Genomic DNA, 25,246 nt, shown 5'->3' on the forward strand with positions numbered 1-25,246 from the left:
CTGTGCATGCGGCGTGGCTGCGCCGGGATATTACGAGTTTGTTTCTCTAAGCAGCCATTTTGTGAAAGCACGTGTCAAGTGCTTCTTCTTTTCGGGTGTCGGCATTGCGGCGACAGCAGACAGGCAGCGAAGACGTTTGAAGCCGTTAGAAGTTCTCTACCTTGATCTGCAGCAGCCGTCCTCTGGCTGCCACTAGCGCGCGCTAACTTTGTGATTTGAGTCTTTGCTTTTGTTTGATGTTCTGAAAATGTCAGAGGAGAAAGAAAATCAGCAATGATTTATTTCATTGGCTTTGTTCCTCGTATCAGCTAAGGTACGCTCCCTTGATTTTTTTTTTTTTTTAAAAATCTGTTTAATGTTAAAACGACACCATCATTTGAGTACAACCACACATGAATAGAACCTGCTGATTGGTTTGAATTAGGTGCACATTTTACTGAACACATCAACGGCCCTGCAAGACACTAATTAATTTTCTTAATGGAAAAGCATCTGTTTGTTTTTTTATTTGTTTTTATTATTATTTAACAGTGTGCCGGATTCTTGTGTGTATAAACAGCTTTATGAGTGGGAGGGGGAATCCTGCATCCTGCCATACTCTTTGTTGTTTAAAAGGCCCATATGGATTCTGAATCGGCAGCAGATTTCAAAGCTTCATTAGTCTTGCATAAAAGACTGTTAGTGCTTTAATACAGGTAGCACGTTTGGGCTCAGTGGAAGTGCTTTAATTGCCCACCTCTGCCACATTCACTGTTTATAGAAGCTTGCTTCAGGTCTTCAGGCACAAAAAGGCACTAAAACTGTGAAAACACAAAAAAGGAACACTTAAGGAACATTTATACACACCTTCTTCAAGCCTCAAATAATGAGGGCTTTTTACATCTCCCGTTCTCTGTTTGTGTGCGTATAAACAGTTGTCCACCTGTTAGGGCTGACCTGGCACCTGCGTCACGGTGAGAGCCAGCTGTACGAGAACGGTGTGAGCTCGGGAGACCACCAGCAGGATGACCGCAGCAGACCCACCAGCTCCATCCACCTGCTGGACAGCCTCCACCCTGAAAACACACACGGCGGTGACAGAGGTGAGCCGAGACACACACACGCAGCGTTTGCTAAATAACTTGTCATTACAACAAAGATAGTACAACACACTCGTTTTTCATCAATAGAAATGGTGATAATAAAACTTGGTGGTTTTGAAGGTGTGTCACATTTGATGAATTGCCTGAAGTTGGGAAACAAAGGGGTTGAATTATTCTGTCCCCTGTTTTAGCTTTAAGTCATTCTGAGATAACAATGCATGAGCTTGACTGTTTGTTTGTTCATTTTATCTTTGATGGCGGCGTATAAACCGTCTGTGCTGAAACCCGAATGTTCAGGCATCATCATTAGACTGTTTCATCACTATGCTTCCACCAAGATTATTTTTTAAGCCAATTACTAACTTCAAATGATAGTTTAGATGCTAATTGCAGTTCTCATTTTGACATTTGACTTTATTCTTCTTTTAGATTCTTTTTCTTTTTTGGTGTTAATTATTCACATAAACATTGTGCACTATTTATTTAACACTTTTAGAAAGTTTACTTTTAGAAATGCAATAATAGCTGATTCAGCAATGGCTTTCAGGTGTATCTGAACTCAGAGTTGCTTCTGTGGTTCTGTTGCTGGGATATTACATGATATTTAAAGGTTTTGCTGAATTAAATGAAACATTACTTATCCACAAGTAGTGAGTTGCAATTTCTGAGCCAAATACTATTGGAATGATAATCAATTATTTGGTACACCAATAAATCTGTTTTTAATTAAAATACATTAATTTCTCAAGGATTGAATAAACTCTAATTGGAATAAGACTGAAACTTTTTTGAAGTTTTTCATTCTAACATTAGGATTCGACAAGCTAGCACCATGTATCGACATGAAGGCCAGTCGGTTTCTATTGCTTTAGGCTTCTGCCTTGCATGCATACAGCGCTCTGTTCAATACATATTCCATTTTGACAGAGAGAGACATTAGTTCTGAGATCAACCTTGAACTGATTACTCATTCCTAAAAAGTCAAGGTAATTGGTTAATTATGTTTCCTCTTAGCCAGTCCGTGCCTGGAATATCCAATCGCTGCTCTGTCATCTCTAAACTAGCCAGAGGAATTACTAAGAACAATTTAACCCAACGACATGGGACATTAATTGTGAGTGTTCCAGGTCATGCAGTCAGGCAGGACACGGCAACCTTCATGCTTAGGCTGACTCTGATGAATATTATAATAGATGCTGTTGGTCCACGTTCAGCTCCAACAGAAAGAACGTGTGAGCCAAACTGCAACCCACTGCAATTTGGGCAACCTGGGACATCCCTGAAGCAACTATTCTTGATGAATCCTCAAATTCTGAGGATTAACTCCCATCAGTAGCTAAATCCTCCAATAGAGCATACAGGGGTCATTGAATTCACGTCTGCGTTGCCTCGCCACAATCTATTGTCTCATTTCCTATTGCTTGTTTGATGAAAGCCAGGAAATCAAAATGGGCAAAGCTAAGCCGTTGATGCAGGGGGTTCAGATTAATAAAGTTGGCATGGTGGAGGTGGTCTGCAGGCAGAAGAGAGCCGGAGAGATTAGAGATTAGACTGTAATCCAGTGTGGCAGATTATCGCCGCTGCACCCATCACCTCTCACACCGAGAGCCCACACAATCCCTGAGATTACACAGCGGAGGATGGCGATGGAATGGAAATAACAAAAAAACCCACAATAGGTACTCTGGAGTCAAAATGATGCTGAGAAAAAAGGAGGATTGATGGGGACCAATCTGTGTGGCTAACGTTTAAGATAAAAGTGTCCCAGATAAATAATTGGCTGACATTATATCTAATCATAATACAAAGCCTCATTTCCATATCTCATGTATTTATAACAGTACTATGAGAACAAGTGACATCATTATAGGGAGGGTTAACTGTGCTAAATCTGGTGATTGGAGGGGAGGAATCAGTTTCTGCCTCTTTTGGTCTAAGATGGTGACACATAGGAAGGGACGAAAGCGTCCGGGAAGTACGCTTGTTTACTGTCAGCATTGTTTTTATGTCAACATCCAGCAGCAGCAGATTTCTAATCTACTTTAGAAGCAGCTTGCAGCAGGGCGCTAATTGACGTAAAGTGTCAGCTGCGTATGGCCGGCGTCTTGTCAAGCTGTGTTTTATGTTCTCTGCACCACCTCACCCGCAGGTTCCTGAGATCACCAGGAGCCCTTCACAGTCCTCCACACATAAAAGCCTCTCTAATTAGTGCGACATTAATTTTCATTCACCCCATGATAATCCACCTCGGGCTGGTTGTGACTTGTGGAACACGCGTGCACTGACTCTCCTTCACCTCTGTTTTTGCCACCACCTTCTGCATGCACAAGCACATGTGTTCATACACAGCCAATGCCAAACACTGATTTATTATTGATATTGAGAAATGAACCCAAATGACACTGCGCACCGGCGTAATTCCTCATCATAATATGGATGATATGGAATATTGTCTGAGCCTGTGCAACAATTGTATTGGGGAGGGGAGGTGTTAGTGCTGAACTGTTTTCACTCTGCTTGATGGTGTGCTTGGAAATAGGTGTGTGGATGGATTGAATGTGACACAGGCAGAGAGAAGGGCTCTTAAAGAGCACATCAATATTCTAGACTGTGCGCATAGAGCAGCGTGAGTCTGAGCAGTGTGTAAGAAAGTGCACATATTGTGTATGTATGTGACGCAGGGAGACGTGTCTGTGGTAGGGATGAGCGTGTGCATGTGTGCAAATGTTGATGGGCTTGTCCCTGTAACACTGATCTCATTGATTTTCTCACGCTGGGAAACAGACTTCATGCAACACATGGACAACCGCACACACAGTAACATAGACACCCACGGAGAGACTCCCCCCGTCCCTCCCAGTGCATCGGTCCAGTGTTTCCAGTTTGGAAAATAATATTACTGTTTCAATCCAAAATACAGAATCAGTTAAAATAAATGTTTGTTTGGTCATATAGACACTGGGCTAAAGGCTGTTAGCATGTTCAAGTGTTAATTGTTTCATTGTGCAAGGATAATGATAATAATAAGGGTCAGCATTTGTGAGGGTTTTAAATGCAGGCATATAGAAAGTGTATACCCAAACCCAAGACGTGAGCTCTCAGCGGATCAGAGGGGCTGAAGCAGGTCTGTGAGGTAGGAAGTGTCCAGATGATGGAGGGCTTTGTTGGGACAGGAACGGGATATTGAAATGGATGGTTGACAGGTAACCAGTGGAGGTTCTGAAGGACAGGGGTGATGTGATCATTTGGAAGCAGAGTTCTGAGTGTGCTGGACTATATTGAGAAATTTAGCTGCGGAATCATAAAGAATGCTGTCGCAGTAGGTGAGTGTGGGTGTGATAAATGCAAGGATTAGAGACGGAGGGTGATTGACGAGGTTGGGCTGTTCAAAAGTGAGGTAGTTGTCAGAATAAGTAATGTGGCATTAACATGTTACTGACAGGTGGTAATATTGCATCTATGTGGAAACAAAGTATTTATAACATAATTTCACACTGTCCACATTTTAAACAGCAACAGTCCCTTGTGAGCAGTAAACATCCTCAGGCATTGTAATTTATGCCATTTATCCAACCTGAAGCTCGGCGACGCTTTGGACTTCGCACAGTTGAGGTAAATTCCTTTCAGAGTAAGAGCTGTTTGATAAATATTGGTCCCATTCAACACAAAATGCATGAACACTAATGTATGAATTTAGCTGCAGATTAAAAGGTGGCATCAGAAGTAATTGCCAAGCATTAAAAATGTGTTGGCTAAAAATGTACGAAATGTACGGCAGCGCTTTATTTTGAAATTGGGTCGTCTATTTCCTGAAACTACTAAAAATATTGTCGTTCTGAAAAAAAAAGTTGAATTGTAAATGGAATTAATGTTATTTCTCAATTTCTGAATCCATATTTATATATTGCTCCCTGTTTCATTCACAAATCACACTAATTAAAAACACAATTTAACTACAAACAATTCCATTCTAAATGGGATGAAATGCTGACAGCTCCCCCTCAAACTGATTTTGGATCTTTTCCACTAAATCCATGGGTTAGCATCAGCATTAGCGCTCGAGCTGACAGTGTTCCACTGCGTTACCAACACACCCTTTGTGTGTTGATTGCATGGAGACAACATATTTTCAATCCTAATCCCATGTATAAATGTATATATTTTATGCTTAAACCTGCACAGCACCACACTAACACATACAACTCCTGCATTCTGAATAAAGTGGGGGCTCCATTATGTGAGCTGTGCCTCTCCCATCCCCTTATGCCAGATTAACACGGCCTTGTCGCAGGACGGGGAAAACTACAAGTGCTTTACAATTTGTTACACATTACATGTGTAAGAATCTGAAGTGAGTGTCATGCAGTGAATGAGTGTGCGAACAGGCCTGTCACAGAGATCGCCTAAGGCCCGATAGTGGAAGGTGAGCAGACGGGAGTAATATAAGGCCCTAAGGCCAGGGCATTATCTTCTCCTGACTCTGACTGACACTCATTAGGCTGCACAGTGGAGAGAGGAGGCTGAAAGCTTATTAAACCAACTGCTCAAAAGGCCCTTAATTGAATCCAAGTAATTATAGAGACCTTGGCCATTGTGATATTTTTATTCATCCTGCGGCAAACTCAATCTCTCTTGCATTTGGAACACTATTAATGTTGTCTGTCCAAATGCGTGTGAGTTGAACACAGGCCTGCGCTCCAACACCTACTGACACTCGGCTGCATATGCTCGCGCGGTTCCACTCCCATCAGACATTTCCCATCACCGAGCGCCTGACGAAGCTCAGGTCGCTGCTAATATTAATTGCATAGACAGCATAGTTTCATTGAAAATTGATTTCAGGTGTAATTGTTTTACCCAAATAACCTGCAGGCAAGAGAAATTAATTAGACTGTGTCCTGAGCTCACATGTCGCTCTTTTCCCCCACATTTTCTCTCCCTTTCTCTCTCACATATTCCCACATTACTACCTTTCATAGACGCAATGCATTATCCAGCTGCTTCCTCTGATCTGAACCATCCCAATTCATTCCTTATTCCTAACCTAAACCCAATCCTTAATTAGAACAAAACATTTTTTGAAAGGGATGTGGAAGCCATAGTGGATCATTTGAAATTTGAGAACTGAAACGTTCAAACCATTCTAATACAGAGGCTGTGTTTCATGAGAAGCTCCAAGGCCTAGTTTCAGAGTAAATGTTGAAATGTGTACACGTGTTTGCATGATGTGGGTGAATAATGTCAATTGAGACTTTAGCTTCTGTGTGTGCTCACAATGCTACATTGCCACTATAATTGGCCGAGGCAATTATAGTAACTCAGAAGGAAGCCTGCTCCCTACTAACCCTTTATCATTTCTATCAACACCAAGTTGTGTTTGATGGCAAACATGAATTGCCTGTGCAACACTATCATCTCCTCTTTAAACAAGCTCATTTTGAACTAAAAATTAATTGATGTTTTTTTTATTTTTTTGGCCGACAACTCAATACTACCACCAGCTAATGATGAAAATCATAAAATGGTATCTATGCAATTCCATTTATTTTATGTCTTTATGCTGAATTTGAAGTTGTTTTTCACTTTAAGGATGAAGATTGTGAAGAAGCTTAGTGTTGAACATTACTCTGCAAAAGATGTACGTTTCTTATTTTTAAAATTTGTTTCTAAATACAATAAGAATGTAAATGAATATGATTGGAGTAAGCTACTATTAATAGTAATCTGAGCTGCAGAGGCCTGGAACTGTCACACAGTCTTGAGTTTTTCTGCATCCTGCTTCTTCACTGAGGCAGGAGAGAAACGCAGGAGGGAAGATCTCGCTTCGCTTTTCTTTGTTGCATCAGCAGCTGTAAGCTGATGCTGCCACATCTCATCTTCTCTCCCCCCTTCCTCTATTTCCTTCAACAAGTCCTCACATTCCCAGTGTCTATGATCACACCCCGGCCCTGCCCATCTTCTCAGCGGCCCAGAGCGTTGCCTTCTGTCCTCGTGTTTCATCCGGCTCTGAGCGGCGCCACCCAGTAATAAGCATCAGCAAAGACCTGCCCGCTCGCCTTCCTGCCAGTTTGCCAATCAGCCTACTCAGCGCCCAGCCCCCACGCCTGTCTTCCTGCCACAGCTCTGCCAACTGCCCGGGCTGATTCATGTTCTATTCATCTAGCTTTGAATAAAGGCTGCTATCCGTCCCTCCTCTGGCCTTTATTTCTCTACTGTGAAGCACAGGAGTGAGAATTAACATTGAAAGGAGTCTACTGGTGAGGTGGACTCAGCAGGAATGTGTGAGTGCTTTGTTTTACTGCAAAAAAATATTCACAAGAGGTTCGAGAGCACAGACAATTTATGCTTCCTACAGAACACATCTTTCTTTGTATCTCTGCTCTCTCTCTTTTTTCACAGTAAATTAGACTTGGGCTTTTTTGTTCTCTCTGTATTTCCATTTGTCTTTGTTCCTCACCCTCTGTCACAGCTCAGTCAAGATCAATCAATTAACCAATTAATCAATTCACTTTTATCAAACCAGTTTCCATTGAAGCGGAGGAGGAAGGAACGGCAAGATGAAAAGGAAGGTCCAGAGCTTTGACATGTGTTCAGATGATGTTTGACATAGGGAAGAAGAGGACGACAGGGAGAGACGGAGGAGGAGGATTGGCTGTGCAGACCACATTTAAGTGGAATCAAACGAAGAAGAATTGAGAGTCGGTGTCCAACCTTGCTCAGACATGTTTGCAGGTCTTTCATAAGGCAGCGGGAGAGTGCACGTACAAGTTTGCAGCAGGCATCGCAGAGGAATGTTAAATTATGTTTTACTGGCTTAAAGCAATGAGCTACAAGCAGTTACATATCTTGTGTGTGTGTGTGTGTGTATAATCTGTTTTATGCAACAGTAGATGACAAATAGCAAAACTAATTCTTTAGTTATACATTTTACTGATCAATGCCTCCAGAATTTTTATGGCTTTAGTTTCTAATGGTGTAACTAATCAACTCTCAACAAAATCCTGTAGCCGAAACAAATATATATGTATTAACTACTACTGTGGTAAACAAAGCACTTGTGCGGGTATTTGCTAATATTTGTGTGGACACCAAAAGGATCATAGAGCTCTCTGTGACTTTGTTATGCAAATGGAAAAACATTACTCTTTTAATAAATATCGATGCTCGGGGGGTATAATCAGAACACACACTCCAGCCACATGTTTGTGTGACCTGAAAAAAATGTAATGCTGGAGCCATTAGACTCTGCTAGGCAACATGATTGAATCAGAGATATATGTTGGAATGATAGACTCCAGGCGTCTTCTGCTGAACAACAACAGGGAATAAAAGGCTGACATTTTAGTGTCTGTCACTTTGACATTACTTAAAGGGAAGAGTGTCGCTAAAAACAGGAGCTTTTCACACCCAAACATTCTTCGTGTGAAAGTTCAGGTGATATATAGCGGCCGGCCTGAGGGTATGTATGGTGTTGCCATAATGGAGTGGTAAAGCTGCAGGCATTATAGATTGTGAGCGTGTGGCCTCATCCATGAATCTGCCCCTAACTGTTCTTTTCGCCTTTGTGTCGTAACGATCGGCTGACTCCCTTCTGTCAGCGTATTTTCTCCATCTTAGTTGAGAAGCAGAGATATATCTCTCCATAAAGGCCAACACAAAAAGGGATGGCGAGCCTCAATTGGTCCACGGCACAAAAGGCACGTGCCCCGTGCTTGATAGAGGCTTATGGAGAGGAGAAGAGCTGATGGTCAGGAAGGACCTATTCTCTTCACACACAAAAGCACTCTCACTCCAGACACTATCTCTGTGCCACGATGCTGTCTGTGAATACGTGTGTGTGTGTGTGTGTGTGTGTGTGTGTGTGTGTGTGTGTGTGTGTGTGTGTGTGTGTGTGTGCCTGGCCCCAGCACCTTTCACCATTTTTGAGGACTTTTTTTACACACATCTGAGGGGTGCACACACTCTGTTCTTGTTAGAAAATGCTAATAGAGCCAGGACAAAGCCCCAGTAGGCAGCTTTCAGACAGAACGCGTCCACTCTAAAGCAGCTCTCTTTATGCAGAGCCCGTCCAAAGGAGACCTCTACACAAGCTGGATTCTCAGCATCCTTCCATCAGTCCTCAGTGCCATTTAGCCTGCTGGCATTAGAACAGCAGCTGATTGCACTTGTTTGTTGCTTAGGTATTAGGAGTTTTTCTGTTAGATGCAACCTGTACTAGTAACTCTTTTCCTATCCGCAGAGAAATGGGTGCGAGGCCACGCCATCGACAAGGGCGAGATAGAGATCGGAACCCAGCAGAGCCAGATGGTCCCACCGGGACTTTTTTGGCGGTTTCATATGACTGTGCACCACCCGACCTACATCAAGTTCAACCTTTCCCTCTCTCACAATGCGTTGCTGGGGGTTTACGGACGCAGGAACATACCACCCACACACACACAGGTAATGGCAGTCATGCTGTTCACACAGATGGGCTTTTCTGCCACAGCACCAACTGTGTACGTCCACAATGGATACTTTCAGGAAATTATATAAATCTCCGTGCTCTTAAGGTGACCATTATTGGGACTATTAAACATGCTTTGCAAACCTAGAGACCCACAGTGCTGTTGCCGTGCAACCCCTTAACAGGAGTAAAGTACCTAAGCCCCACTCCAACCTTCAACATTGAGTGACAACTGGGGAGACATTTTGTGCAGCGGAAATTAAATGCAACTCTCTCTTTAGGAAAAAAAAGAGAAGTAATTGGCCTAATCAGGGTCAAATGGGGTGCTTTAACCCATCCCATTGGTCAGCAGGCATCAAACAGGAAAAAAGGGGTCACTGGTCTTAAGCCCACTCTGAAGGCCAGTTTAGAGTCCATCTAATGTGTGTTTTTGGACTATGGAGAACTCATGCACGTCAACACCACATAGACTGAAGCCAGAAGATATTTACTAAAAGATTGATATATTTGATTGTATAATTATCGGATTATGTAAGGTGAGAAGGAATTCATCAACAGTACTGACAGTTTTTCACTGTCAGGAAAATGATTGTTGTTTTAGACATGAAATATGTTTTGACATGTGGACAGAAACATTTATGCAAACAACTGCAAATGCAAGGATTCATGCTGGCATTTCCAAGAAAATAGCTTCTGATAAGATTTAACCATGGGCATATTCCTCCAGAGAGAGAGGGAATATTAGAGATTACACGCACACACGCACATACACACACGTCGACTGACAAAAATACAATGCACGCGGAATCATCTGCATAGCATTAGTGCAGCTCTGCTCTCGACTGCATGAAGTGGTCTAATTAGCTGTTTTTGACACTAGTGTGACACACAGTCCTCGGGGGGAATAAGACGGCAAAGTACTCACTAGCTGAAGGAGGATTTGAGATGGAGATGAGGGTGTAGAGAGGAATGTCAGAAGGAACTGAGATGAAGCACGCAGAGGTTAAAACAAACGAAAAAATCCTGTGTTCCATTTGGAGACAGAGAGGTGTAGTCTGCTAACACATTTAGCAGCACATTAAGCCGAACTTGACAGTGTCTAATAGAGGATTGATGGTGATGTTTGTTTCTCTACTTTTGTGGATTCCACCTTCAAAAATAAAGATGATAAGAAACTGGTTCACACTAGCTTCAAATATTGTAAAATAAGATATGAATCAAACTGAAAGATTGCTCATTTGCTTTGAATTCTTTTTGAATTCAGGAATCCTCCAGTTTATCTGACAGCATTTTTAGGGTCATCATCTGTCTGCACTGTCAAGAGCTTGTCAAGATGTGAAGGATTTTTTTTTTTTTTTGAATCAACAGTCTTTTACTAAAGAACTTGCCTCTGACAGGACCAGGTTTTAAGGACTTGTACTGGACCAGTCAAACAGCTGCTAAATGCTACTTAAACACTCCAGAACATTAATCCGCTTCACTTTGAGCCGCTTTGTTGTCAAATGAAACACATCCTCACTGTGTTTGTTTTGTGACTGCACCCAGTTTGACTTTGTGAAACTGCTGGATGGGAAGGCGCTGCCGAGGTCCTTGGCTGATCCTCTTTTGAATGCCAAATCTCCCAAAGGCCTGCTGCTGAACAACCTCCAGGAAACAGGTTTCATCGAGTACATGGACCCTGGGACATGGCACCTCGCCCTCTACAATGACGGGCGCAACCTGGAGCGGGTGCTACTCCACAGCACTCCGATAGGTGAGGACAGCAATCGACAGCTTATTTTCCTATTGTCTCTGGATTCTTTAATGTACCGGGGGCTTTCATTGATTGCATCTCAAGTTTTCTTCACTCTGCTGTCCTTCCTCTTCACTCATCTGCTGCACAAAACAAAAACAGGGAGGGCTGCCGGGATTGATTTTTAACAAAAGTGACATCTGAAGGGAACTTTTGCTGTTTTAAGAGGGAGTTTGGCATGGCAGGAGAAATCCTTTATAAAGGGGAGGACAGCTCCAGTAATAATGACAGGGCTTGCTAACTGCACCTCATTGCTACGACACACACGAATGGCAGTACAAATTGAAGGATGTGAATAATGCAAGAGTGCGTGGCTGAATATAGACAAGTGGATAATTACAAGGGTAGTTTCTCCACTCCCACTTTGTCCAGTGCTTCTTAAGACAATACAGTATCGCAACAATCAAAAAAAGAGGGGAATTCAGTCAAATCTGGGTGAACAGAGCATCAAATGTAAGTGGCAAAAGTTTACAATATCTAAACTGTTATGAAAAGATCAGAACATTGAGCCAGGCCGATTTATTCTTTCCCTTCTTATTTATCAATAAGAACGTAACAAAGTTTCACTCTAGATGTGTATCACAGGCATCAGCCCAAAGATGTGAATCAACCATTGCACGGCTCTGTAGCACCAAAACATCCCACTGAAGACGTCCTTCTTTTATCACCATATTGTCAGAGTTCTTTGTGTAGTGACTGACAGCTAAACAGCTAAACACAGATTTTGTTTCAGGCCTGTCAGACATTTGTTGACTTGTATTCTATCTATTAGGTCTGGAATATACCAGAGCTATTTTGAGTCATGCTAAACAGGAAATGGCAGCAACGAATGAACTTCCTCTTTTCATAAGCAACACAAAGATGCAGCAGATGGGCTCAGAAAAGCAGCTTTTAGTCTCACTTAGGCTTGCCCAATAATTAATCAAGAGAATTGTTGCAAAAAATAGAAATAACAGTAACAGATTGATGTCAGAGTTCATTTTCAATTCCATTTACACCTTCTACAAAGACTTCAAACCTAGATGGGATTATTTTGGAGGCAGGTCTTCAAAGCTACTCAGCTACAGCACAATAAATTCTAATAACAAAGTGGGGTTCTCTAAAGCCCAGTTTGAGATTCATGGGAAGATGAAGGAGAACCGATCTGACTGGAGAAATTGCAATTTTCTGAGGAGAGTGAAAGAGTGAGTAGGTACAACAAAGGAAGAGGCAGAAAGCATATTAGTGAGAAATAGACTTTTCTTAACAAGCAACTAAATAAGACAACATCAATGAAACATATCAAGAAAAACAGCAGAAGATGAAAAATATATTTGTGCAGAAATAACAGAAAGTCATTTGGAAATAGTAATGACATATATGGCTCCTTGCAAATGACTGTACACTTATACAGTCCCTATTATTACAGATAATAGGGACTCACATGCACACACAACTACAGAGAATTGTGGGCTATCACGTGGTTTAATTAGGTCATCGGGAGAAAATGTGATTTGTTCGTGTATGAAAATGGACATTGTTATGTGGACGCATGCATACATACTTGCTCCATTTTGCAGAAAAAGTCATGTAAATCAGTTGAAACCTTTTTTCCAGCCCCCACTGCTGCCATTTGACCTACAAAAGCTCCAGCCTAATGATTTCTGCCGTTTTGCCACCTCCACTCAAGCCCCGTCTTATTTTCTTCCCTTTTACTACTTGGGCAGTACCCAGCCAGGGAGTGGTGCTTCCTGCAGGGCTATTAATTATGCATAATTGCTATACTTCAGCTCTGTCATTGCAGATCCTCTTGAATATTAAATCTTTTGCAATATATTCAAAGTGTATAAGAAATCGAGAGGAATCTTTGAACTTTCCCCCTAAAAGCAGACAAATACAAGAAACTGGTTAACTTGTACCTCTCGTTAGCATTGCAGCCGTGTGATTGTTCCATAAATTCATAAACCCCAAGGGTCATAAAACAATGGCTGAATCTTTACAGGCTCGTAAAGAACCACTGGTATACTTATTCGGCCAATCAGATCACTTAGCTGCAAGCACCTATTTTATAAATAAATTTAACTGCAATAACTTATGGCAGGAGTGGTTTCATACTGGAAAAGATTTAGTCAGTGGAAAGAACTGATGCACATATGCACACAAGCGTGCACGGCCACCTCTGTAGCAAATAGAAGCTCGGTATACTACATTTCCAGTTAATTGCCTGGGGATACTCACAGGTGAGACAGTGACCTGGGAGATGCAGAGTCTAGATCACTGTGACATCCCTGAACCTCACGGGCTATTGACGCTCTGACGGATCACATCCCTCATCAGAATTATACAGAACTTGCTGACCTTGCGGATGGGTTTTTCTTCAATAGATGGCTAGCAATGAAATGACGGGCACAATATTGGAAATTGTGTATTTGAGACTTATTTCCTTTATTCAAGGGGAAGAAAAAGAAACACAGCAAGAAATGTTTTTGATTCTTTTGCAGTGTGTGGGAGGAAGAATGATTGTACTTCTTCTCTCCATCACTGTGACGATGACAGGTGATGGAGGTGAAAATGACTTTAGGTTTTCTATTGATGCTCTGCTGTGGAGGACATTGGCATGTTGTCTGCTGCTGGCAGGGTCTGTCTCATTAGCATGTGACACGTGTGCCTCAAGGCGGGTGTCACATAATAAGTTTGCATATGTGTTTGTGTGTGCACGCGCCTGTGAAAGGATTTGTCATCCATGCTGCCTAAGAAGAGAAACCTACAGGAATGCAGTGGTTTTGCTGTAGAACTGAGACCCTTTAAGGAGCTAACTTGGACGACACAGGGTCAAATAAAGGATGGCAACTTTGACACGTGTCTTAATTAATTTACCCCAGACTGAGGTGGTTTTGCCCGAGACAGCCAACATTCAGAGGCCAGATCCCCAGCTGTGCTAGCCTCTTCTTCCGACGAGCTCTCGTCTCAAGCCGACACAACCGATCAGACTTTTTTAATCCTCTGAAAGTGTCTGAATGAGACCTGACATGATGGACATATCAAGGAGCGAAAGGGAGAATGGTAAAAAGAGGACGGCTAATTGAAGTCCATTGAAGGGGGTATGATGAAACCCACGGAGCCTAAAGGGTATTCGATGAAAGGATATCCAGATGAGACAAAGGACGAGAACAAGCATCACATTGATCTACGCCGGGAGGACAGCAGATTTACCGCAGCAGTTTCATATTTGCAATACCCGGCTAACTTGTGTACTCATATTGACAGATTTTACGTGCTTGACTTTCACTCCAAAATGGACCCTTGTAAATAGTTTGTTGATTAAGATATGATGCTTGTAAATTTGTGTGCTGTGTGGTTCCAAACCATAATGCAGCATAATGTGCTTAGAGTAACTAAGTGTAAGTGAGTGCTTGGCCATTCCCCAGAGAGCGATAGCAGCTGGATCAGACTAACCTAATAAAGGCCCTGAGTCTGGGGAGCCATCACTGCTTATCACGCCTTGCGTTCAATAAAGCTACTCTGGTTTTACACAGTTGCTCATGGACTATTTTCTAGTTTTGTGATTGTCTCCAGCCTTTTTGTAAACGTGGGTTTCGGATGTTTTTCTGCTCCCCCAGACTCGATGGATGGATGCTCATCGGACTGCAACGGAAATGGGGAGTGTGTGGCCGGACACTGTCACTGCTTCCCGGGATTCTTGGGTCCAGACTGTGCCAAAGGTGAGACATATCTCATGAAGGATTAGGCTGGCATTGATTTATGATCTGCCTGTCAGCGCCTTTCTATTTTTGACTCTTTCATCTCAGTTCATTCCTTTTACTGTTTCGTTCCTCCTGCAGAACGATGCAAATTTTAGTCCAAAAAATGTTAAGAGCTCAGAGTTTATTAAACCTTGTTTAGTTGTTCTGTCTTGGATAAATGTTTCTTTTCCTCAGTTGTGGTTAGAATTCATTCTCACTCATTTAAAACTGTTTTTGACTTTTTTAGAGATTTGTCATTGTTTGAATGTTTCTTTTTCTCAATCCAGGAGTGTTTTAATATAAATATGTATTTTTTATGTTTGATTTTGATAATTGTTTAGTCAGTTCGGCTGTTGCTGTCGATAATTCTTTGCATGTTAATATCCTTTGTCTATAATAATGATAATCATTTTTTAAATAAACAAAGACATTTTAAAGATTAGATTTGTTGGCGAAAAGAAACACCGATGAAGTAAAAAAAGTGCAGTTACTTTGCTATATTTTTAGATTACAGTCCTGCAACTAATGATTCATGACATTGCATTTTTGCTGTGACATTTTTAATTTTATGTTTTATGTTTATGTTTACATACCTGTAGTATCTAAAACAGTCATTTGAGTAATTCACAAAATGACTACTGATTAATGATGTCAATCTGTAAATGGTGGCTTGTCTTGAACATCATTCTGCTCTTCCAGCTCCTCCGAACAGTGAAGGCAGCTTCTAAAACAACCATCTCAACTAAAGTTAATACATTCATCTTCACTGAATCCAGTTGGAATGACAAAAACATATTTTTTCCCCACACAGAAACAGCCTAAATGTGTGTGTTGAAATAATTTGAGTATGTTTGCGTGTGTGTGTGTGTGAGAGAGAGAGAGAGAGAGAGACTTTGCGACTGTCTGGAAGGACAGACTGGTATTCAGGGTGTAACAGGAATGTAGAAGATGACTATTTTCTTAGATTTGTCTGCCTCTGGTCTTCATTGTGTCCTCCCTCCTACATAGAATCAGTTTTGTCCGTCTCATTGTGTTGGGAAGCTTGAATTGATATCACATCCTATTATTTATTTACACACATTTCTTATTCATTTCTTCCTCTCATCGGAGCTCATTTGCTCCGGCGCTGATGTTCGGCGTGATGAAAAGTTACACTCTGTGTTTTAGCAAGAGCTGCTAAGAAAATGATGGGGTGAATGTTAGTGCTGCAGTGTGGCATTTAACAAAGGATCAAACCAACACGACATGAATGTGTGTGGCCCCCAGAGTAAATTATGCCACAATAAAAGCTTCTGGATGTTTTTTTCTCATCTATTTGAAGTTGGTTTCTGCTTGGCAGAGCTGCGGTGGGGAGGAGGAGGTTGCGTAACTGTCAACAGATGTACTATGGCTTCATTCTACCTGGCTGTTAATACATTAGACACACAGCTCTCCATCTTTGCATCAATATAGCGCTGCTTTCCACACTCCTTTCGTAAAAGTAAATGCTCTCTCCTCTAATCTTCCCTTTTCACGATTGTTTTCACGGCCTGTTCAGAGCGAGCGAGGTGACGTTTGGGGGGGATTTTCTATGATTCCTGGGTTGCCGTGGTAGCCGGGCTCAGGTGGTGCTTGAGAAAATTGAAACAGACCAAGGGATAAACCCTACTGTGCGTGCGTGTGATTATACCTGCATATGAGAGTGCACGTGCGCGTGTGCGAGGGAAAGAGGAGCAGACAGGTCGAGGATTTGCTGATTCTGCGGCCTAACTGTGATAAGAGAGCGGGGCCCCTCTCGTAGTGGGTTACGGCAGCAACGCGCCAACGCATGTTTGCACACGCGTGCTCCTGAGTGCGCAGCACTAATCCGTGTACGTTCCGTCCCGCAGATTCGTGCCCTGTGCTGTGCAGCGGGAACGGAGTGTATGAGAAAGGAAGGTGTGTGTGCCTGGCCGGGTGGAAGGGGGCAGAGTGTAACGTGGAGGAAGGTCAGTGCATCGACCCCACCTGCTCCAACCACGGCTCGTGCATTCAGGGAATCTGCATATGCAGTCCAGCCTACAAGGGCACCAACTGTGAGCAAGGTAAGACACCCAAACGCTGGCGCGGTTGCACCCGTGCGGAGAAGACGCTCAGCATCTGTCATGTCGGTCAATAATACCTCATATTTGTCTGAAGTTCCACTGGTCCTCAAATCCTTATTAACATGCTTGCTTTTCTATTTTTTTTTTCAAACTGCCACATCCCTTCCAGCTCTCAGTCAGTTTAGAGAACATTTATGTAGTCTGACGTCCTCACCCAAGTCTCAAATGTCTCCAAATATCTTCACGTGCCATCCAAACTGAAAAAAACATGGACATTAAAAAGGAACCTTAGTATTCACTCCCTCTTTTGGGCTTTAATAAAGTCTTTGTGCATGTGCGCGTGTGTGGGAGAGAATTCCAGACTAATTTCACAGTGTTTGGGCTGGTTCTTCATTCCACAAAGATTTACCACCGTGCTATTTATTTCAGTTTATTGTAACTCTATTTCTTCTTTTTACTATTCTTTTTTTCCATCCCATTTCTTTTGTTATTGGTTTAGCAAGCTTGTGTCCCATCACCACTTGTAGTTCCCAAGGAACCAGATATTTATCTTTGTGTTTAGAACAGCTGGTGGAGCTGAACGAAGGAACAGTCTGACATTCATTAGGTAGATGGAACCAGCACACAGGCTGCTGAAATGATAAATTTAAATGAATTTCAGTTTGGTCCTAACTGAAACATTTTCCACTAGTCGGTTCACCTTCAGTTAATGCAGATAAATTACAGTTTCTCCTGTAATTCTTTTTGTATGGAATACTGTCAGGAGAGCACATAAACTATAAATAACTCTAGAATTTGTGATGCACCCTCATTTCAACAATAAGTACTATTACAAAAATATGCTTTATTATAATTTAAGACTTCCCACGAGATGGCATTTCTAACTTTTTCCTCTGCTATCAGAAGCACTCAACAGAGTTGCTGATGCATCTTCTGTGCTGGTGTGTGCATGTTTGTGTGTGTGTGTGTGTGTGTGTGTGTGTGTGTGTGTGTGTTATGAAAAAGGAGAAACACTATGCTACTTGTTTCATTACACTTTATTCATTGTTTCAAACTTCTCTTGTCACATGATGAATGATGGTATTATATTTAATCCAGGACAGATATAAAAGTTGCTGCATTTTGTATTTTCCTGTATTCTTTTATGATGGTTTTTTTTTTTTTTTTTTACCAAATCCACCATGTTGCCGTCTGATGATGAATCAGCTAATAAATGGGCAGAAACAAACAAAGCCGTTCGATTTGAAGGAGTTATGATGTCACACCCGCTCAGAGCTCGTTGGCACTGGTGTGCCAGCGACCGGGGAGCTGTCACCTCGGCTGTCTCTGCCTGCGGTGACTGAATCAGGTGTTTGACCTTGAGCTGCGAAACTGAGCTGAGCCAAATGGTGCTGATCCTTGCCTTGGCACGCGGAGCTCTAATTACACACACTGTCACAGCATAACACACGCGCGCACACACACACACACTCAAAAAAACTTAGCCCATTTCACCTCTTATCAAAGCGTCGGTTCTAAGTGCCCTATGAAGTGTAATGTTGTGGAACCGATACAGGAATTGTAGATAGGGTGGTTAACTTCTGGATGGGATGCAAAGAACACTGCTTTCATACTTGGTGAACTGATGATTATAATGAGACGCCCTCTCCTGCTCACCCCACCCGTACCTTTGACTCACACCTTCTCCCCCTCTCCGCAGTGGACTGCGTGGACCCTCAGTGCGGCGGCCACGGTGTGTGCGTGCGCGGGGAGTGCGTGTGCTCTGCAGGCTGGACAGGAGTGAATTGTGATGACCCGCTGCCGGCCTGTCAGGAGCAGTGTTCAGGACACGGCACCTATCTCCCTGAGTCAGACACCTGCGCCTGCCAGCCCAACTGGACGGGCCCAGACTGCTACACAGGTAAGACCTGCGGATTATTGTTCAGCCAGAGGAAAATTGCAAGTGCACATCGCCAGTTTCCCAGTGTTCTTGTAGCATGCACGGGCCTGCCAGGTACCATTTTCTGGGGATTTGGTAGACACGAGACAGAAATATGGATTGAAACGTCTCGGTAAAACGGGTCCGTGTGCACGTGAGTGTATTTGCGCTCCCTTCATGCTAGTCGTAAATGAGATTTCCACTCATGACTCGCTGACAGCTGTGCCCCCTCCAACACACACCCCCCTCACGCATTATATTGTGCATTCATACACACAGTACACTCGTGCACAATTTCCCTGAGGTAAATGAGGCAGGCAAGAAAGAAATGCCTCTATTCTCACAGCTGCAAGGCCCATAAGAGACTACAGCTGAGGAATAGTCCACCTTGGCATTTAAAAGCTTGCAGACGGTCATTAATACCCCGTTTACTGTATTAGGCTTTTGTTACATCCACCTTTATTTCGCATTGGGCTCTATAAACCCCGTAAATCCGGACGACTGTTGTTCAAAGATGGTGAAGTGATGGATTTGGGATTGTAAAAGAAAAAACAAAAGCTCATGAAGTTTAATGTCAAAAACATAGAAGACAGCAGCGTGAACCCGGCAGCAAGAAAAATGGCCTTGTCCTTGCAAGTGAGGGAAAATAGCAGTCTTAGCATTAAATCTACTCTGTTCCACTACACCCACCTAAACGCAAGGATTGGATCTGTTTTATCACACGCAGCTATGATTTGCAGGAAATTGGCATAGCCGCGCTCTCAGGTGCATGCGCACCTTAATATCGCGATTTAGCCCTTGATAATGATGGACCATAGCTGAATACTTAAGATATGATTGGCTTCTCTCTGTACCTGCTGGGCTTTTAATCAAAACCACCCAGCAATTCTTCATCTCTGCCTTGTTGAAGCATAGCTAAACTAATGTCATTCTAATAGAGAGCTGAAAAACTCCAATTTGAATCCAGGTTTTCCTCCATCTCCATGCTATGTATATTTAAATTGAAATAACTTTTTACTTCAGCAGGATAAGTAGTCTTAGTGTGCCTGCAGCACTTTGCACTCTTTACTGATGGATGAGGCTTGCATCTGCAGAGAGCATGAAAGAGAAGAGGAGTTAGATAGTGAGGAGCACACAAAAAGGGAAATAGACAAACACAGGGCTGAAAACAAGACGGTCCAAAATTGTGGGAAGGAAAGGGATACTGAAAAGAAGAGATGGTAATGGAGAGATAAAGAACTTGTATTAATAAACCCCTTCAAATCTGATCAAAATGTCAGAAAAGAATAATGGAGCCGGGCTGGAGTCCCTGCAGTTTAAATATGCGGTGCAAACATGAATCATTTGCTCCTATTATGAGTCCATTCACTCGTACCATCCTTCAGGGAGCTCAGCTATTAGAGGTGTGAAGAAAGTGAACTCTCAGAAAGTCGCCCTGTATAGTCTTTGTGGGTATTTTGGTTTGCTTTTAGGTACCTGCTTATATCCTCTGGCTTACCACTTTTGCTTCCTTCCTCTTAAAATAAATCCTCAGTTTTTTTTCTCCCACCAGTCATTTATTATGTCCTTCCTCTGACCTTTTTTCTTCCCTGTCTGACAGAGCTGTGCCCGGTGCCATGTGGCAGCCATGGCGTTTGCTCAGAGGGCCAGTGTCAGTGTGAGGAGGGTTGGACTGGCGCCGCGTGCGACCAGAGAGCATGCCATCCTCGCTGCGAGGAACATGGCCAGTGCCACGACGGGACCTGCATCTGTCAGCCCGGCTGGGAGGGGGAGCAGTGCAACATCGGTGAGCTCTGTGTGTGTGTGTGTGTGTGTGTGGGTGGGTGGGTGGGTGGGTGTGTGAAACTTTAATTGTCACAGATGTATGTATGAATACTGAAAGAGAAAAAAAGCTTGTGACGGTTTCTTCTCCTCTCTTCTCTCCCCTTGGGCCCCCCTACAGTCACTCACGATTTGGATGTGGTTGTTAAAGGTATTTATTCTGCTTTAGAGTTGGTGTCGACATCTCTGGATATCTGAGAAATGACAAATAAGCGTGCGTGTTTACATGACACACTTTTGCAGACGGATGCCCAGGTCTGTGCAGCGGGCATGGGCGCTGTACCCTGGAGCAGAGTGGTTGGCGCTGCGTCTGCCAGACTGGATGGAGTGGGCCTGGATGCAGCGTTGTCATGGAAACTGACTGCAGTGATGGAGCCGACAACGACGGAGGTGACATTTCTACCATCATCTATCATTTTCTATCTCTTTCTCTTCCCCCGTCTCCCTTTTATTCCTGTCTATCTGGCAGATTGTCCATTACTTTGTTCTTCTGTTTCTCCTGCTGAGAAATCTGCCTCATGGTTTGTCCCGTCGTCCCTCCCTGCTGTCCCTGTCCTGCTGAGTCTCCAGTAGAGTCACGACTATACTACACACATTTGTGTGTCTTGTTCAGGTGTTTGTGATCAGAACATATTTGAAGTTCTTCACCAACAGGGTTTGAGAACATAAACTTTGTCTGCCTGTCCACAACTAGATGTAGAGTTGAACTCCCTCATTTTTCAAAAAACAACCCCCACTTTTGGATTCTGCACCTCTGCAATAATTAATATTCAAAGTTTGGTGTTTCATCTAATTACAAAATACAGGGAGTCAAAAAATTGCACTTCAATCAAACAAACACGCCTGGTGTGACTTATCAAGCATTAAAGCAATTGCTGTGGCTAATTAATACATTTAAAAGGCAGTCGAGATCCACTTTCACACAAACTGTGCACTCAACGCTCACTAATGTCTGCGGGGTGACAGAAGAAAACTCTTTGTACTGCAAAATGAGTTTGTGATGAAATATGCAGATGTTTAATCATCCAAAGTGAGATGGAAGCTAGAGTTTTTCTTTTAAATGCTTTGTATTTGCATGTCCTACATCTCGTGCACTTGAAGCCTTTGTGACTCGGCTGGTGGTGAAGTCAGGGCATCAACACTTACAGATCCCCAATTTCTATCATCGAGCATCAAAAGTGTGTTGGCTAAAATTACAGAAAATTTCTGGAGTTTACAAGAGTGCAACAGTTCAAGTGTTTCATGAGTGGTTTTCCTCCAGTTTCCTCCCACAGTCCAAAAACATGCCCGTTAGGTTGATTGGACATCCTAAATTGGTCCTGGGTGTGATTGTGTGAGAGAAGGTTGTGTGTTTCCTGCGATGGACCCCCTGTCCATGGTGTATTCCTGCCTTTCACCCAGTGACTTCTGGGACAGAGTCCAGCACCCACCGTGACCCTGATTGGGACTAAGCAGTGGTTAATTGAAATTGGTTGGACAGATGGATGGAAAAGTTACGCCACAGGAATCCCTCCTGCATCCAGTAGATGACCAAGCATGGGATGAGGATTTGGGAGTGAGGCTGAAATCACTTGGCTGTGGACCTGCATGACTGCAGAGCCACCCACCCCCCCACCCCCCATTGCTGGAGCAATGGTTGCCAGCAAACACACCAACTGAAAATAAATGTGAATCCGCTCTGCGTCCATTTTGTGCTTGTTGAGACCGTTTTTCTGCTTAAAACCGATCTTCTCACGTGTGTTTTGACACACAATTTAACACTCATTATATGGATCTTAGCAAAATCTCCCCATTTCACATTCATTTTGGATTCCATCAAATATCCATGATAAAGAGCTCTGTTAAGCCGATGATTGCAAATAAGTTCCTGTGCATGGTAAAAGTTTTCTTTCCTTTTGATATTACTTCACATGGTTCCACAGCGTGTGGTGTTTGGCACTTGAATCAGCGCTGCAGCAGCAGGGAACCTCACACACGCATACTCTATAGAACCTTTTCCTCAGGTGATGCAGGCCATTGAAAGCCGCTACGTAACCCTCTATTCCCTCTTTTCCTGCACATTGTTTACCAAAGCCCTGCGAGAGACTGAGCCAACAGTTCGGAGAGTCGGCATTAGACGGCTGTTCAAATTTGAACACAGGAGCCAGATTATAGCTTTTAGCTAAATACTGCTTTGTGAAGCATAAAATATGGACAGACGATACTCAACGGCAACAGTGAAGAGACCTGTTTCAGTGGATGGGATTTGAATCTCAGAAAAAAGAATGAACAGCACAATAATTGGGAACATATAATTGTTGCCAAAAGGAGGGGTGGGGGGAGTCGGTGTGTTCTTTTAGTCTTGATGTTTTTGCCTCATGACATTAATTCTGAGAAATAGGTGAGGCAGGGCAGAGCTGTCAAATGTGCCTGAGATATCGTTTTTGTTTCATTGCTTTTAGAGAAGAAAATTAAACACCTGAGCTCATAATGGGCAAAATGCAACATCATGTAATGAGCCATTAGCATAATATCTCTCTGAAACCTCGAGTATGACACCTGCTGCTAATTGGTCTGTCTCACCTGCTGCATTTCCCCATTTTGTCTCCTGACTTAGAGAATCCAAACTGACAAAGTAATGAGTCACAAATTCCAAGAGGCAAATATTTGCATTTTACTACAGAAGAACACTGCAGCTATAGTGACTCAATGTATGTGTGAGTGTATGAAATATACAGCCTGGGGTTATAGATATAGGAATAGTAATAGCTTTTATTTTTTATTTTTTTATGGCAGTGTAGTGTAGCTCTCAGTAGACCCATCTTTTACATTATTATTAATAACATTTGTGATTGGTCTGCGCTTCATCTTCATCCATGTTAGTCATGGTTCTTGTGCAAATTCTTGTGCACATACTGGTGGATGTTTGTCTCCTTGAAGAGGCCCCAGAAGAGTCCAGTAGGGAGTACTGGGAAGAGAAATGGTGAGGGACACGCTAACCACAACAATGGCTCTTTGGGGGACCTTATCCATCCACAACACCAGGACAAATGATAAATAAAAGTAATCAAATCAAACTACATATCAATGGAAATGTTGACAAATGAGATGAGAGAACTGTGGCCAGTTTTTGCAGGGTAATATTTGACATTTTATCATACCAAATCCTGAATGTTCAGACCAATTATCACTTTTACTTTTAGTTTGATTTTATTTAGGGAAAAAACTGCAGTATACGGATGATCTGCTGAGATCTCCCATCTCCAGTTCACACTTGATTTTGGTGATTTTCAGCAGCAAAGTCCTTCAGCCTTCTTCCCTTTAGTTTGCTCCTTGTCAGTTCTTCCTTATTTCTATTTTTCCGGTGTTTTCACCATTCTGTTGCTCAGCCATGTGCACTGCATGCCCTCGTTGACTGTTGTGTTCAGTCAGTGCGTGACGAACAGGACTTACAGTCTATTTTTCCAAGGTGCATGAGCTGCCCTGTGCTCCTGTTGTTTCAATTCAATCTTCTTTTTTTGTATTTTTAACCTCAGCCTCACTCAGGCAGGCCAATCATCTCGTCAAATTCATGTCAAGTGAATAAGAACACTGAGAACAAAGTGGGACAGAAGATTCCAGACGGTGACCGGCGTCCCAGAGAGCCCGCTATTTGAAATGTGATACCTCTTCTAATTTAAAAGCCAATCAATTTTTGCATAATCCGACTATTCCTTTGTTGGCTCTAGCAGAAAGGTGACATTAAAATGAATAAGATAAGGTGCTCCTGTATATGAACCATATCATTCCATTCAGAAGAAGTCTTTTTTCTTTGAATGTTGAATATTCTATAAATATATATGCATGCACACACAGACACACACGCACGCACACACACCCACATATATATATATATATATGTGTGTGTATGACTGAACTAATTATGCTGTACTGTATTTTATGGTATTTGTCAGTCGAGGATATGAGTAGGTGTGAAAGGGATGGGTTATCAGCACTATATGAGGATTTTTTTTCAGTCTGTACTGTATACTGTATAGATAAATCCTTCCATCTTCCCTGGCCTTGTCCCTTAACAGGGTCAGGAGTCTTAGAGGCTATTCCAGCTGCCTCTGGGCGAGAGGTGGCGTACGCCCTGGACAAGACATCAGCTCATTGCAGAGTTAACATGAGGCGCCGCAATTCCTGATAAAAACTGGGGGCAGGAACTTTGCAGGAACTGTTCTCTCACTCAGCCCTCTTGGTTGTCGTGTTTTCCCTGAGGAGTAGGACCTCCTCACATTATCACGAATTTCAAACCGTGCATAATCGATGCGCAACAGTTTTGGCCGTAACGTCACCGGTGCAAGTCGATACCATTTGCTGATTTTTCAATCGACAAGGTGGACTCCAATCACAGGACGTCACCTCATGCTCCCTGTCAGCA

At 42.7% G+C, this 25,246-nt stretch overlaps 1 protein-coding gene across 3 annotated transcripts in view; it reads left to right on the plus strand.

Moving 5' to 3' along the window:
• Positions 1 to 25,246, plus strand: part of tenm1 (teneurin transmembrane protein 1) — a 141,912-nt gene that overhangs the window by 68,362 nt on the left and 48,304 nt on the right. For 2 of the 3 annotated variants that reach the window (XM_057043992.1, XM_057043993.1), the window contains exons 6-14: positions 915 to 1,082; positions 9,322 to 9,524; positions 11,074 to 11,281; positions 14,920 to 15,021; positions 16,911 to 17,105; positions 18,805 to 19,005; positions 20,624 to 20,809; positions 20,966 to 20,995; positions 21,088 to 21,234. In XM_057043992.1, the coding sequence (XP_056899972.1) occupies positions 915 to 1,082; positions 9,322 to 9,524; positions 11,074 to 11,281; positions 14,920 to 15,021; positions 16,911 to 17,105; positions 18,805 to 19,005; positions 20,624 to 20,809; positions 20,966 to 20,995; positions 21,088 to 21,234 (1,440 nt within the window). The remainder of the gene's footprint in view (positions 1 to 914; positions 1,083 to 9,321; positions 9,525 to 11,073; positions 11,282 to 14,919; positions 15,022 to 16,910; positions 17,106 to 18,804; positions 19,006 to 20,623; positions 20,810 to 20,965; positions 20,996 to 21,087; positions 21,235 to 25,246) is intronic. The other variant, XM_057043994.1, reaches the window with a different exon arrangement.

This window comes from Takifugu flavidus, chromosome 9, assembly GCF_003711565.1.
Source record: "Takifugu flavidus isolate HTHZ2018 chromosome 9, ASM371156v2, whole genome shotgun sequence".
Classification (NCBI taxonomy): domain Eukaryota; kingdom Metazoa; phylum Chordata; class Actinopteri; order Tetraodontiformes; family Tetraodontidae; genus Takifugu; species Takifugu flavidus.